Source organism: Archocentrus centrarchus, chromosome 7 (genome assembly GCF_007364275.1).
Source record: "Archocentrus centrarchus isolate MPI-CPG fArcCen1 chromosome 7, fArcCen1, whole genome shotgun sequence".
Classification (NCBI taxonomy): domain Eukaryota; kingdom Metazoa; phylum Chordata; class Actinopteri; order Cichliformes; family Cichlidae; genus Archocentrus; species Archocentrus centrarchus.
This window is the reverse complement of record NC_044352.1, coordinates 12,529,659-12,542,914: the sequence shown is the minus strand read 5'-3', so window position 1 is coordinate 12,542,914 and position 13,256 is coordinate 12,529,659. Positions and strand designations below refer to the sequence as shown.

At 40.5% G+C, this 13,256-nt stretch overlaps 2 protein-coding genes across 2 annotated transcripts; both read right to left on the bottom strand.

The window, feature by feature from the left end:
• Nucleotides 1-253: 253 nt before the first annotated feature.
• Nucleotides 254-3,175, bottom strand: mipb (major intrinsic protein of lens fiber b). Its single transcript, XM_030733445.1, has 4 exons — nt 2,392-3,175; nt 1,969-2,133; nt 1,798-1,878; nt 254-1,696 (listed from the first exon to the last, which is right to left on the bottom strand). The coding sequence occupies exons 1-4, from the start codon at nt 2,749-2,751 to the stop codon at nt 1,511-1,513; spliced, it is 792 nt and encodes a 263-aa protein (XP_030589305.1). The 5' UTR covers nt 2,752-3,175; the 3' UTR covers nt 254-1,510.
• Nucleotides 3,176-7,782: 4,607 nt separating this feature from the next.
• On the bottom strand, nt 7,783-10,491 carry LOC115783750 (aquaporin AQPAe.a). The gene is made up of 6 exons (XM_030734732.1): nt 10,477-10,491; nt 9,886-10,080; nt 9,354-9,515; nt 9,097-9,261; nt 8,922-9,002; nt 7,783-7,998 (listed from the first exon to the last, which is right to left on the bottom strand). Exons 1-6 carry the CDS (start codon nt 10,489-10,491, stop codon nt 7,783-7,785), a joined length of 834 nt encoding a protein of 277 aa, XP_030590592.1.
• Nucleotides 10,492-13,256: the final 2,765 nt, after the last annotated feature.

Genomic DNA, 13,256 nt, shown 5'->3' with positions numbered 1-13,256 from the left:
TACTTAACATATGCACACATGCACACACACACACACACACCACTGTGAACTTTTGTCCTTTATGCTTTTGTCCAAAAGTCCTTCAGCTGATTCTAATTTCAGATGTGAGATTATTCCATGTGCTCTTTATGCCCTCTTCTGGCCAAGATTATTTATTACAACTCACACTTTTTCCTGCATTTCCACTAAGATAATAATCCATATTTAAAGGGAAAAAAGCAAAGATGAGCCAACCCTCGTATCAAGTTTTTATGTTTATTTTCATTGAAATTCTTATTGAAACACTTTGTGCTCCCAGTAAGGATCAAATAATAAAAGGAGACTCAATGTAAAGCTCGCACAGCCGATCAGCAGACCTACTCTTGAAGTCTGGGATACAACATTTGCTTTGGATTGCGCTGGTTCAGAACAAAAAAAGCAGATGGTTTATGTAAAAATGAATAGCATACCAAATACCACAGTGAGGGGAGGAGAAATGTTAATGTCTTAAAAATTGGTGACAAAATGAACACAATCAATGGTACGAAACATGAGAGCGGTAAAACAAAATAAAAAGTACTGTATGTGCAATCTTGATTGCACACGTACACACATAAACGCACTCACTTGCAACACTCGCAAACACACTCAAACATACAGGCGCAGGCGCACACAAATGCACACGCTCACTCTCACGCACACACTTGCGCACACACACACACACACACACACACACACACACACACACACACACACACACACACACACACACACACACACACACACACACACACACACACACAAACACAAACCCACAGATAAATTGGAGTGATTGAAAATAATGAAACCCTGGTAAAATCTAATGGTATCATACATCCACGTCTTGTGTCTGAAGTGCAGAAAACAAAAACTAAAAAAAAAAACTAAAATGGAGAAAAAAAAATCTGGTGAATAATGAAAAGCATGCCCATCTTCACTTGTCTAACCCAACTTGAAATGACCAAAAAACCCAGAGTGCTGCCCTCTCTGTCCACCACTGTACTCCACCCTCACCTGCCCCAACCTCTCTTACCCTTCTCATATTATTCCCACATCCCTGCATCAACCCCATCCTACCCCCAGTCTCCTCCCCTCCTCAAATCTCTGCTGGATTTCAGGGTTTCCACACTCTTCTGCATTGCAGATTAAAAGCCTGCCTGGGAGGAGGAAGCAGGCGGGCAGGGAGAGACGAGATGGCTACTGGTTCAGGCTCTGGTGACCATTTAATAAAAACACAAAGTCCAGTTCAGAATACAGAGAGAGGACTGGGTGTAGAGGAGTCTTGTTGTGTGTTGAGGTTGAAGGTGGTGAACCTGTATCTTTTAGAGTGGCACTGGAAAATCTTGTTAGGTGTTAGTCTACATGTGAGTTGTCTGGGTTAGTCTTGTGTGTATGAAGGCACTGGGTTGGGGCAGTGGAGGTGGGGTTGGTGTAGCTCATGCCTTGTCCCTCATCCCTCGGCCCCAGTCAGAAAAGGAGGGCAGGGGCAAGTTTATAGGGCTTGCGTCTTGAGCTCGATGGGCTCCCCGCGGGTGTCCTGCTGGGTCTCGCTCTCGGGAGGCCGACTGCCCTTCAGTGTGGCCAGACGCTCAGACAAACCCCTCATGCGTGGGAACAGCATGAAATCATACAGCAGGGCACCCATGGCACCTCCTATCATAGGCCCAACCCAGTACACCTGCCAGCAAGAAAGTTAACATTTATCACCTGTTGAGTCATTTATGAGGCTTCCTAAAGTGGGGGGAAAGGTAAGGGGAGATCGATCCTTTCAGGTCTTACCCAGTGGTTGATAAAGTTTCTGAAGATCACAGCAGGAGCAAAGGACCTAGCAGGGTTCATCCCAGCACCTGTATAGTACATCTAAAACACAAGACACACATTACTAATATTTTTTTCTGTGCATTTCTTTAAGACTACATTACATACATGTTATAACCGTGCATCTTTTACCCCCATGAGATGTCCAATGGTGACAGAGAAGCCGATGGAGAGGGCAGCAGATCCGAGACGTCCATTTCTCCTCTCATCGGTCACAGCAAAGATGCAGATAACAAGCTGCATGGTGAGGAAGACCTCCACGGTGGTGGCCATCCCCAGGCTGATGCCAGGCTGCAGCTGAGAATACGCAAAGAGAATAAAAGCAGGAGTTTGGTCTGAGAGGTGCTGTGAATATGTACTTCTGAACTGGACATGAATGAATACCTGAAATCAGTGTTAATGCATTTCATTTGAAAGCAACCATGGTTTCACACTTTACTGAAGTATACACTTTACTGAACTGGTACTAAAAAGTGTAAACCTTGGGTTTGCCCCAAAAATTATTTCCCTCCATTGTTATACTTAATGTCTGAAACACCCATCTCGAGTCTTTACCGTGTTCATTGCCATGTTGCCTCTCATGTTGCCAGGTGTGACCCCGTACAGCACAGCAGCCCCAGCTACAGCACCCAGGCACTGGGCAGCAATGTAGAAAATGGCGCGGAAAAGAGACATCTGTGAGCCAACAAGGTAGGCAAAGGTGACGGCAGGGTTGATGTGGCCGCCGCTGATGTGGCCAATGGACTGGATGAGAGTAGCAGCTGCCAGCCCAAAGCACAGGGCCACATGAAGGACATGATGAGGCCCAGTGGTCCAGCGCAGGGCAGCACCCATGCCAAAGAACACAAAGAACATGGTCCCGAAAAACTCTGCAAAAACTGCCCGCCAAAAATTCATAGACCGGAACTCCCACATGGTGATGGTTGAGGCTCTCCACCAGATGAAGAGGATTCTTTCAAAAAATAAATCTAGAAAAGGTTAAGTGTGTACCTTTTCAATCCTCTTCAAATGTCAAAAAATAAAAAAAGAGTCTCCCCTTTGTAGTCAGCTTACTAAGCTGACCAAAAACACCCAAAAAGTCAGTTTGAAGACAAAACAGGATTTCAGAACGTCAACAGACGAATCCACTCAACGGCTCTTTACCAGATTGCGTTGGTAAAGTCAGCTCAGCTGCATTCACTTGCTACCTCTGTCAACCTGTCCAAAGACATAGGTGTAAGATAATGTGGGAGTGTGGGAGGAGATCTCAAGTGAAATGGATTGTCAAGAAGAGGTGGGCATCAATGCTAAAGGGGTTTTTCTAAAGTAGAGATGGGGATAGACAGTGTCCAGTGGACTTTTTAGCCTCTCTGACGGAGGGGAGAGGGCCAGAAGGGCGCTTTATAACACCCCCCCAGGGGCCCCAGGTGACGCCATAATCCCCCCTGTAGAGCCAAGGGCGGGGGGCGGCAGTGCTGCACATCCTAAATCAAACAAACTTAACCCCTATGTCTCCCTCCTGTAAGAGCTCTTGGCCAAAAGAGAGGCAGTGCATCTGAGAATTAAAAAAAAATGAGGTCATAATGAGTGGGGAAATAATTTTTTTTAAAAAAAAGGGAAAGAAAAAGACATTTCAAGTGAGGTGGTAAAATTTTGCAGGAAAAAAAAAGTTCCAAAGGGCTGGATTCATTTTCAGAAGGACTCAGAAATTAGAGGAAAGTGTCACAGTGAAGCACTGAGCAGGTTTTGCTGAGAGCTTTCTTTGGTTGTATGTCATCTGTTGACATATCATAACTGTCATAATCAGGGGACACACAACCTGGTAGATTAGGGCAGAAAACATGCCTATATGCACAAAAATCACACATGCACACGTTTGCATATACACACATTCAAATACAGTTGGGGCCCCAGACGGAAGTGCCCAAAGCTAACAGTGCTGGCCTGACCCATACACTGAAATGCCTGACCCTGTGAAACCATTGTCTGTAACAAGTATCTGGGCTACGTATGGTCAGAGACAAGACAAAAATACATATTAAACCAAAGCACAGAGGTAAGAGCTGGCAAAGCATTTTCTCAAATTTGTAATGCTAAATACCAAAGCCACAGCTCAAGTTCATGTTTAAATTGGGAACTTCTGTTTATTGGTGTGGACATGATTCATCCTGCCAGTGATAATCAGTAATCTTTAATTGCAGCAATCATTCCAGAGGCTTGGAAATGTGAGCACTTTAACTTGAACTTGACATCACCTCAGGGTTCAGTGTGCACTGACGCGCTTCACAGCAAGCGCCATTTGGTGGAGCTAGAAAATATTGGAGAAACATATTAAACTGGCTGATGTGTGCAAAGAAGAAAAACAACAATGAGGAGAGAAAATAGGGAATACAAAAGTGCAAAGAAAAAAACAACAACGGCACAAGCAGTGAACCAACAATAATTCACACAACACAGCAGATTGTGCCTGCTGTTGTGACAGGAGCTTCCAGGAGGTGCTTGGCAGAGGTTCGCAATATGTGAGGCTGTGATGCAGGAGGACATACGACCAAAGCCCTGAACATTCTCACTGAATGTGTGAGGTTGGTGGAAAGGGGAGAGGTGGATAAGGGCAGCAGGGATGCAGGGGACGGTGAGGTTACTGTGCAGCACTGGGACAGCACGCTGACCAGCAGAGAGCAATCACTGATGGAGGGGTGTGTGTATGTGTGTGTGTGTGTGTGTGTGTGTGTGTGTGTGTGTGTAGTTGGGGGGTGATGAATGCAGATAGCTGAGCTTGGCGTTTTAACTCCCTTTTATACATGTTAGAAAGAACACACACAATGCAAAATGCTGGCGGCACAGTGGCAGTTATGGCTATTGTGCATGTTGTGTGTGTGTGTGTGTGTGTGTGTGTGTGTGTGTGTGTGTGTGTGTGTGTGTGTGTGTGTGTGTGTGTGTGTGTGTGTGTGTAAATTGTTTATTCTACAAGTGCATACATATTTAAGTATGTGTGCATGTCTGGTATTGTGTTACTGATTACTGATACATGGTTTTATTTTAGATAGGCAGATAATTGTTTAACCATCATCATTATTGTCAACAAAGGATAAATATGCAGTTCAACACATTCAATGTTATGTTTAATATCATATATTTTAAAGGGTTAGTTCATTCAAATTATTTACAGGAACTAGTTTGTTGTCAAGTGTACTGAGGTGGACACTGTAAAGTTTAGACAAACTAAAGCAAATCTATCGTCAAAAAGCTACTTTTTTTCTATTTTCACTGAACATTTATTAAATTGCAAACATGCAAAACACAATTTAATACAAGGCAAAAATAATGGCGCACACCAACATACAAATATGTTTAAAGGTTTCATAAAAGTATTATCCCTCACCCACACTCTCTCAACAGCACACACACACACACACACACACACACACACACACACGCTTGGTGTTTCCATTTCTAATTACAAAGCGTGTTCTGACTGAAGGTGTTCTTTCTGTAGAACCATTACAGAGGAATGAAGGTCCATTTGATTGTGAATAGGAGGCCTCAGAGAAGAGATAGACGCTAACAGGCACAGACATGAGAGAGATGCTGGGTGAGAGCATCATTGAGCCCACAGTGCAGGCTAAGGACCTCTTTAGCATTTCAAAGCATTCACAAACACAAGATGCAACTGAAACATAAGGGTGTTTTCAGCAGGATTTCAATGAGTCTCTGTTAGAATTATAATGACATGCAAATGTGAAAGTGAATACTGAATCTCACTACACCTTTATACACACTAATGACAGACAAGAGGGACCTCAAAGGTCACATCCAGTCCCTTTAAAAATGCAGCTTCTACATTAATTTCTCCCACACACATATTGAAATGAGGGGTGGGGAATGAACATTATTGTGTGCGAGTAATGTACCAAGAGAAGCTCACTGAAAACATAACAGCTAATCCTCCCTTTGTTACCTTATTATCAGTTGTAGATTAATGTTTACTTTGTCATTTGAAAACATTAAAATATTAGCAGCATTAGCTGGCCCACACATATTGTCCAAAATCAGTTTTAAATTAAAACCATGTAACTCTGAAAGAAAAGTAGATTTTTATATCACACACTCAGGGTTTTTTTTTTTTTTTTGCTGCAACGCACTCGTGTCTAGAAGTTTTTAGTAGCTAGCATTACTCCTGCTAGTGTTACCAAATCTGAGAATTTGATTTTGTTTTACCTGCTTTACCTGCATCATTGCAACTTTAAGACACTTCTGTACTTGCGCTGTGAAGCCTGCAATTACTTCTTTTTTTTTTTTTTAACCTACTTTGAGCAGTGGAAACAAGTTGTGAACACAATACACATCTAGGAGTTTGCACAATCATTCATTAAGGAGTCATGTTTCTGTCCCTCTGGTGAGTCTAAGTCCAATAATGATTCTGTTTGGTTGACTTACATGAGGCCCATGCATGGTCCATGCATAGCCCATGCATGCATGGACCATCTGGGTCCCAATGAACACATATTCAGGGCCAGTTAAAATCTATCTGGGCAAACCCCTGTAGGGCCACCATGGAAACCGCAAACAAAACCTTATGGGTCCCATAATGTTTGCCCTTACTTATCCCATACGGGGTCCACCTATGTGTGCTGGCAGGGGTCTTTGGTCTCCTTCAGCTTATGAGGGGACATGTCTGCTAACTAAATGGTCTATTGTGTGCATCAGTGAGTCGCTAGCTGTTCCTAAAAAAAGTTCTAAAAATTCACAGTAAACTATCTGCTCAGCACCAAACAGCAGAGCAGATGTTTTACAGTGAATTTTCATAACTTGTTTTGTTTTTTTAGGGTTTTTTTTTGCAAACAGCTCTCTTCCTTCCATAAACTACAAACTGTGACTTGCGACATGCAATCAGCATCTTTTCGCATTTGACATATAAATTGTGCATTTTTACCATCTAAAAGGGAGAGTCATCCATAACATGGGAAGGTGGGAATATTTCCAATATGCATATTTTATCACTTCCATGAAATCAGCCCCAGGAGTCTTTGGTTGAGTATGCTCCACCATACTGCACGAAGAGAGAAATACTGTAATTTAAACGTCCCAACATTTTATGACAACTGTGATTAAACTGCTTGCTAGTCTGAGTCCACATTTAGGTGAAAAATAATGTCTGTTTTTCCTTCTTTTTTTTTTTTTTTTTTTTTTTTGCAGAAATCTTCCAAAATACTGACTAAACCATTTTGTAATACTATATAGTATGATATACAATTTTTTAAATTATTGATAGGAGTGCTTCTTCAGGATTAGTATTTTTGTTTTTGATTCTTGAGTATGTTTTACTGCTGATACTCTTTTTTTTTTTTTAGGACTTTTAATTATAATGGGTAAATTAATAAATATTTTACACTATAGGGATATGACTGTTTTCTTTTATCATGCCCAAAAGTAGCAAACAATCACAATTTTTTTTGTCAAATGTGAATCTTTGCTATTCTATAAAATTTTTTTGACAGATGATTAAACAATATGAGATAGTGGAAGGAATTATAGCTGACCCAAATTTCTTTACAATAAATAAATAAAAGTGACTAAATGTGAAAATAAAATGTAATTATATCACATTGGGGTGCATTTTTGGGGACCAAAACTTGAGAACTGGGTATTAAGCCAACAGTTTTACAATTAATAGTCACTCAAACTGCAGCTGAAGAGTTAAACTGCTTCTTTATCAGGATGTTGCATTTGCCATTAAATGATTTAAAACTCTAAACAGTAAATTTGCTGAGTATTTTCCTCCTTTGGATTACCGAGAGCTTCTGTCTCATTTTGTATATTACGAAATTTCAACCTTTGTCACACCTTCTTCCTTTTCTTTGTTCCTGATCACCATTTAGTTTGACTACACATTGAATAAACTGAACACTACTGCATCTTCATAAAAATCACTGTTGCAGAGAGTGTGTTTTTTTCGTGCATGTCCCTTCAGTTGTTCTCCTGTTTGTTGGCCTGCTTGGCTCTTGTGGCATTCTGGGTAACTGTGGACAGCGATGATCCGGTCATGCTTGCCGTCTCCACGATCTCGATGTCCTTACAGGTCAAACAGGCCACCAGCTTCTGACGAGAGGCGCTGCGTGCAAAGAAGAACTCATGGGAGACCCCCGCCAGTATGGCACCGAGCACTGGCCCGATCCAGTAAACCTGCAGGTTGGCAAAATGTTTTATAGCGAGGTATCAGAGATGAGTGCGGAATGACGATAGTTGTCATTTTATTTGAGTGATCTATGACAAATAGTCAAGCCCATTCGACTCTATTAGAAGTAAAACTTCACATTATGTGAGTGAAGTATTGTTACAAAATTTGGGAAACATTGTTTTGAAGTTCTCAAGAAAATATTACAAACTAATCCAGATCCAGATATTCTTCTGGACCCAGGGACTCAAGGGAATTTCAATTCTTGGCTGAGGGGTGTAGTCTCTGCTTTTTAATAGTAATCCATCAGTGTGCATGGATCATTTTACTGTTGTAGCTGAATAAGTTGGTGCTATTTTAACTGTTTTATCCGCTGTGTAGTTTGGTCTTATCACAAGATGCAGTGAATCTAAAGCATTCTAAGCTCATTAATAGAAAGAGAATAAATAAATAAAATTCAGCAATGCAAAATTGTAAAATTTCCCTTTTTTATAATGTTGTCTTTTTTTATCTCATACTGTCTAAAATATATAAAAAGTTTAAATAGAAAATGTCTCTCATGGAACAATTCAAAGACATCTAAAATGTGGCAGTTCTTTACATGTTACAAAACACATTATCATTTTACAAGCTCTTAATCTGAAAAGTAACAAATAACAATAGCTTCAAATAAAGCTAGAGTAAAAAATGTAATATTTGTCTTTGAGATGTTGAGGATGTAGCAGAAAATCAAAATACTTAAAATAAGTGCAGGTACTTCAAGATGAGCCTGTGCAAATGTAGATATTTTTTTTGTTATATCACTTTACTTACACTGCACTAAAAACCATATCTTACGGATTGTTACTGACTTATGTGCACAGACCAAAAATCTGACAAAGGACGAGTGATTGCAGAAGAGACAGGTTTGGATTTTGGATTTCTCTCTCACCCAGTGATCTTCCCAGAAACCAGTGATGATGGCTGGACCAAAAGAGCGGGCAGGATTCATACTCGCACCAGAGAACCGCGCCTGAAGGACAAAATGACATCTTCCCAAAATAAGCCAAAAATTTAAAACAAACAAACAAACAAAGCAGCATATGTGTAAAAGAAGCTCATCTCACCCCTATCAGTACACCAGCAGTATGTGCTAATCCAATGGCCAGGTTTCCTGGTTCTGGGCTCTCCCTCCTTCGCTGGTCCTCCACTGAGAAGACAGTGAAGACCATCTGGAAGGTGCACAAAACCTCAATGCACAGAGCCTTGGCTGCATTTAACTCTAAAGGTACCTGGGTGAGGTGCAAGAAGAGTAAAGAGATATTGTATAAAGATGCAAAGTTTTTCTTTTTTTAAGGAGCACACATACATTCTTGGAACTGACCCTGTTGACAAAGTAGTCTGCAGTGGTTTTAAAAGGCAGGGCCAAGTACAGGGCCCCGGCTCCTAAGGAGGCCCCCAAACACTGAGCAATGATATAAACAAGGGCCCGGAGAACATCCAGCCGCCGTGTGGCCAACAGAGCCAGAGTCAAAGCTGGGTTCACCTGAGCAGAAACACAAACAGGCACTGGCATATCAAAATATTAACAAAACAACTGAAAACATAAGCAGCTTGGTGCTCTTACAGTTTTTACTTTAATGTTTCATTTTATGTCCTTTCACATTTCTTCTCTACTACACACTAGATGTAGTAGACAGCTGTAGCAATTAAAAGATTATAAAATACATTAATATAATATATTTTACTTAAGTAAGACTTTAAATGCAGGACTTTTACTTGAAGGTTTTTTTTTGTTTTGTTTTGTTTTTTTACATTGTTGTATGGGTACTTCTATTCATTTAAACAAAAAGCTTCTATCAAGTTCAATTCAATAAGCAAAAAAGAAAAACAACATTTTAAAATGACATAATCACCTGTGCCCCACTTATTTCTCCAAAACAGTGTCCCAGTGCTACAATCACCACACCCACTGCCACCGCTGGATAGAGGGGTCCTCCAGGGGCCTCTCCAGGGCCTGGCACAGAGGCACCCAGCACAGCGCTCACTAACACCAGGGTGCCAAGTAGCTCTGCCACCATGGCACGCCAGAACTGCCGACTACGCAGCTCCTCATGAAAAAGGGATGCAAACAAGCTGGGCTTTAACTACTCCTCCAAATATGTTGTTAAATATTTAGGTAAATGAAAACAGAACACAGGTTTAAGTACTGATTTTAGTCTCAGAAAATGATGAGCACGTTTACTCTGTGCTGCAAACAGTAATTATCCATATTTTTCTTTCAAATGATGTCTTAAAAACAGTAAGAGAGACTTCAGCGGAACCAGCTTAATGTTGTCTTGATCAATTTAATTATTAAGTATTGATTACATTTAAATGTTAACATTTCATGGCATCTAACCTAAAAACAAAAAGGCATTTGTACTGAAACGACAATCAGCTGACAGCTCCCTCCTGTGTAAATCATGTCAGATTTCAACACTAAAACATTAACTTAAGATGCTTACCTCACGCCACGTCATTTCAAACTGAACGAGTATGTTTATTCAGGCGGTTTTCTCTTGGTTCGTCTGCCTGTGTGTCTCTGTGTAACTGGTGGTCTCTGAGGGCTTCAAGGTCCTCGCTACCTCCCTGATTAACTTGTAGAGTCTGAGAGGTCCTTTGATGAGAACAGCCTCCTCCCTCTCTGTATCGCTCTCTCTCTCTCTCTCCTCGCCCTCTCCTTCCAGTGCACCTGAGGCCCTATCAAGTCTTCGTGTGCATACACATCAATGTGAATATTTTAACTGTCCCCAAATTTCACTCCAACAAATTTACTGATCTTAACTATTGTAACACATCTTCAGAAAACTATGAGGAGCATTTCACTGATTTTCCAGCTAGAGTGACTTTGGCCATTTCAGAGGGTTTCTGGATAAATCCCTTTCACAGCTGGTGAATGTATAGTGTAGTGGTTTACACATTTACCTAACAAGCAAACAATCCCTGATTTGCTCTCAGATGGAGCCACAAATCTCTTTAGGGTTGCAGCTGGCATAAGAAACCTTCCCAAATCAAGCATGCAGTGCTACCTGCTGTAGTGACTCCTTGTTAGTATGGGAACAGCTACTAAATTTAGTAGCTCCAAAGGTGATGAAAATTCACTTTGAACTGAAGGTTAATGCCAATCACTAGATTTTGTCTGTTTTAGTTCATATCTTGGCATAAAATTCAGACTTAAGGAGCCAGATCACCTTCAAAGTTTGCAAGAATAATACAAAATGTAATAGTCATGAGGACAAATTGAGCTAAATGTTTAAGTCACATGATATTAGTTTCTTTATTGTGAAAGTATCCCATGAAAAGAACAAAACAGTAAGAAGGGATGCTGGACATAGAATCCGCAAAAGGTCGTAGTCCAGCCCACTGTGAAATTTTTACCAGAAAGTATTAAATATTGATTAATAAATCTATTAAATGTGACTTAATTAATTTCTCCTTGTGGGCGGCACGGTGGCGCGGTGGTCAGCACTGCTGCCTCACAGTTAGAATACCATCTGGAAGGCCTGGGTTTGATTCCACCTTGGATCAGGCCCCCCCTCTCTCTCTGTGTGGAGTTTGCATGTTCTCTCCGTGTCTGCGTGGGTTTCCTCCAGGTATTCTGGTTTCCTCCCACAGTCCAAAGACATGCACTTACTGGGGTTAGGTTAATTGGCTATTCTAAATTGCCCATAGGTATGAATGTGAGTGTGGATGGTTGTCTATCTTTCCGTGTTGGCCCTGCAACAGGCTGATGACCTGTACAGGGTGCCTCTCGCCCTATGTCAGCTGGGATAGGCTCCAGGATGGATAATTTCTCCTTGTGTTTAAATGTTTGAAAAGTTAAAAACATTCCTAGATTTTGAAAAATTGTTTAATCATTTTGTAAAATACTATTATTTAAATGTAAAGGCACATTTAATGACATAGTAGACTTAATGTCGAAGGACAAAAAATAAAAAAATCAGATGAAAAAAATTATAAAGAATAAGAAAAAAATCATAACTTTGTGACTGCTTGGTCTTTTTTGTCATGTATTGATTTGTGGATGGTAATGTTGGCCTGCAGACTGGAATTCATCCAGTTATAGGATCAACTGCTGAGAGCTTTGGCACAGATATTTAACTGGTGATCCCCTAACTCCCTTGACTGCTCTAGTGCCAGGACAATTTCTATCCCATAGTCTGTGGGTTTTTCATAGTCTAGATAAAAGATGACACCATTATGTCATGCTCTACATACTACTTGATTAGCTAGTTGGCTTGTTTTGATTAGAGGCTATCAACTTGCAAATCCCACTTGAAACCACAACCTGTTTCATCCTCCTTTTTAACTCTAATGGGTGCCATAACTTACAAAATAAACATCCTGTTGTGTTCAGTAAGACATAAAACTAGTTACTGAGACCATAAAGTTATCATGAGAATGTTTGCTGAGCACATAGACAAGGGAGCTTAAAGGCTATTTTCTCAATTACTTTTATAAAACCAGACTTTTTTTAAGCAACCAGAGTTGCCCCCTGCTGACCATTTGCAAGAATGCAGGTTTAAGGAACTCGCTTGGCTGCACCCTTCAGACCCGAAAGCTATTTCCATCTTAAATATTTATGTATTTTATGTTTATCTTTAGCTTTTAACATAATGCAAACACACTGCCATTATCAGTATGTGTTTATGAGCAATTTTTTTAATGACATCGGCAGCATTGTCACTGTGAGCATCTAAGAATGCTAACATTAGCATTCATAGTAGCACAACTTGGCTGGCATAGCTGTTATCTTATTAACAGAATTCTGTGCTAAAATGTATGAAAAAACAGAGTAATGTGTTGCTGGTTTTGGTCTTTTTGTGGGCTTTTCCCTTTTAAAATACAGCCTTAAACAGCATGATGAATGCATTCAACACTGAAAAATGACCACAGCATAAAGGTGTTTTTGTTGGATGAACTGTGTTGGCGTGTCCTGAACAAATGAAAAACGTCACTACTGTACAGGCTTTATAGTTTCAGTTATAGAAAGGGCCAATTAGTGACAACAGCAACAGGAAAAAAACACAACCTTTGCTTATTTCCTATCTGTTGGTTTATACACTGCATTTCAGCAGTAGATAAATATGAGAAAAAGCTTTTCCTCCTGGAGGGAGATTAGTGTTTCAAAAAGCTCCGGTGTGAAACAAAGTGACTGTCTTTCCAATGTTATACAGCAGAATATTCACAGGTTAAAGGTACAAACAAATGCCTCCTGTTATGTTGACATTATACCCAAAGATCT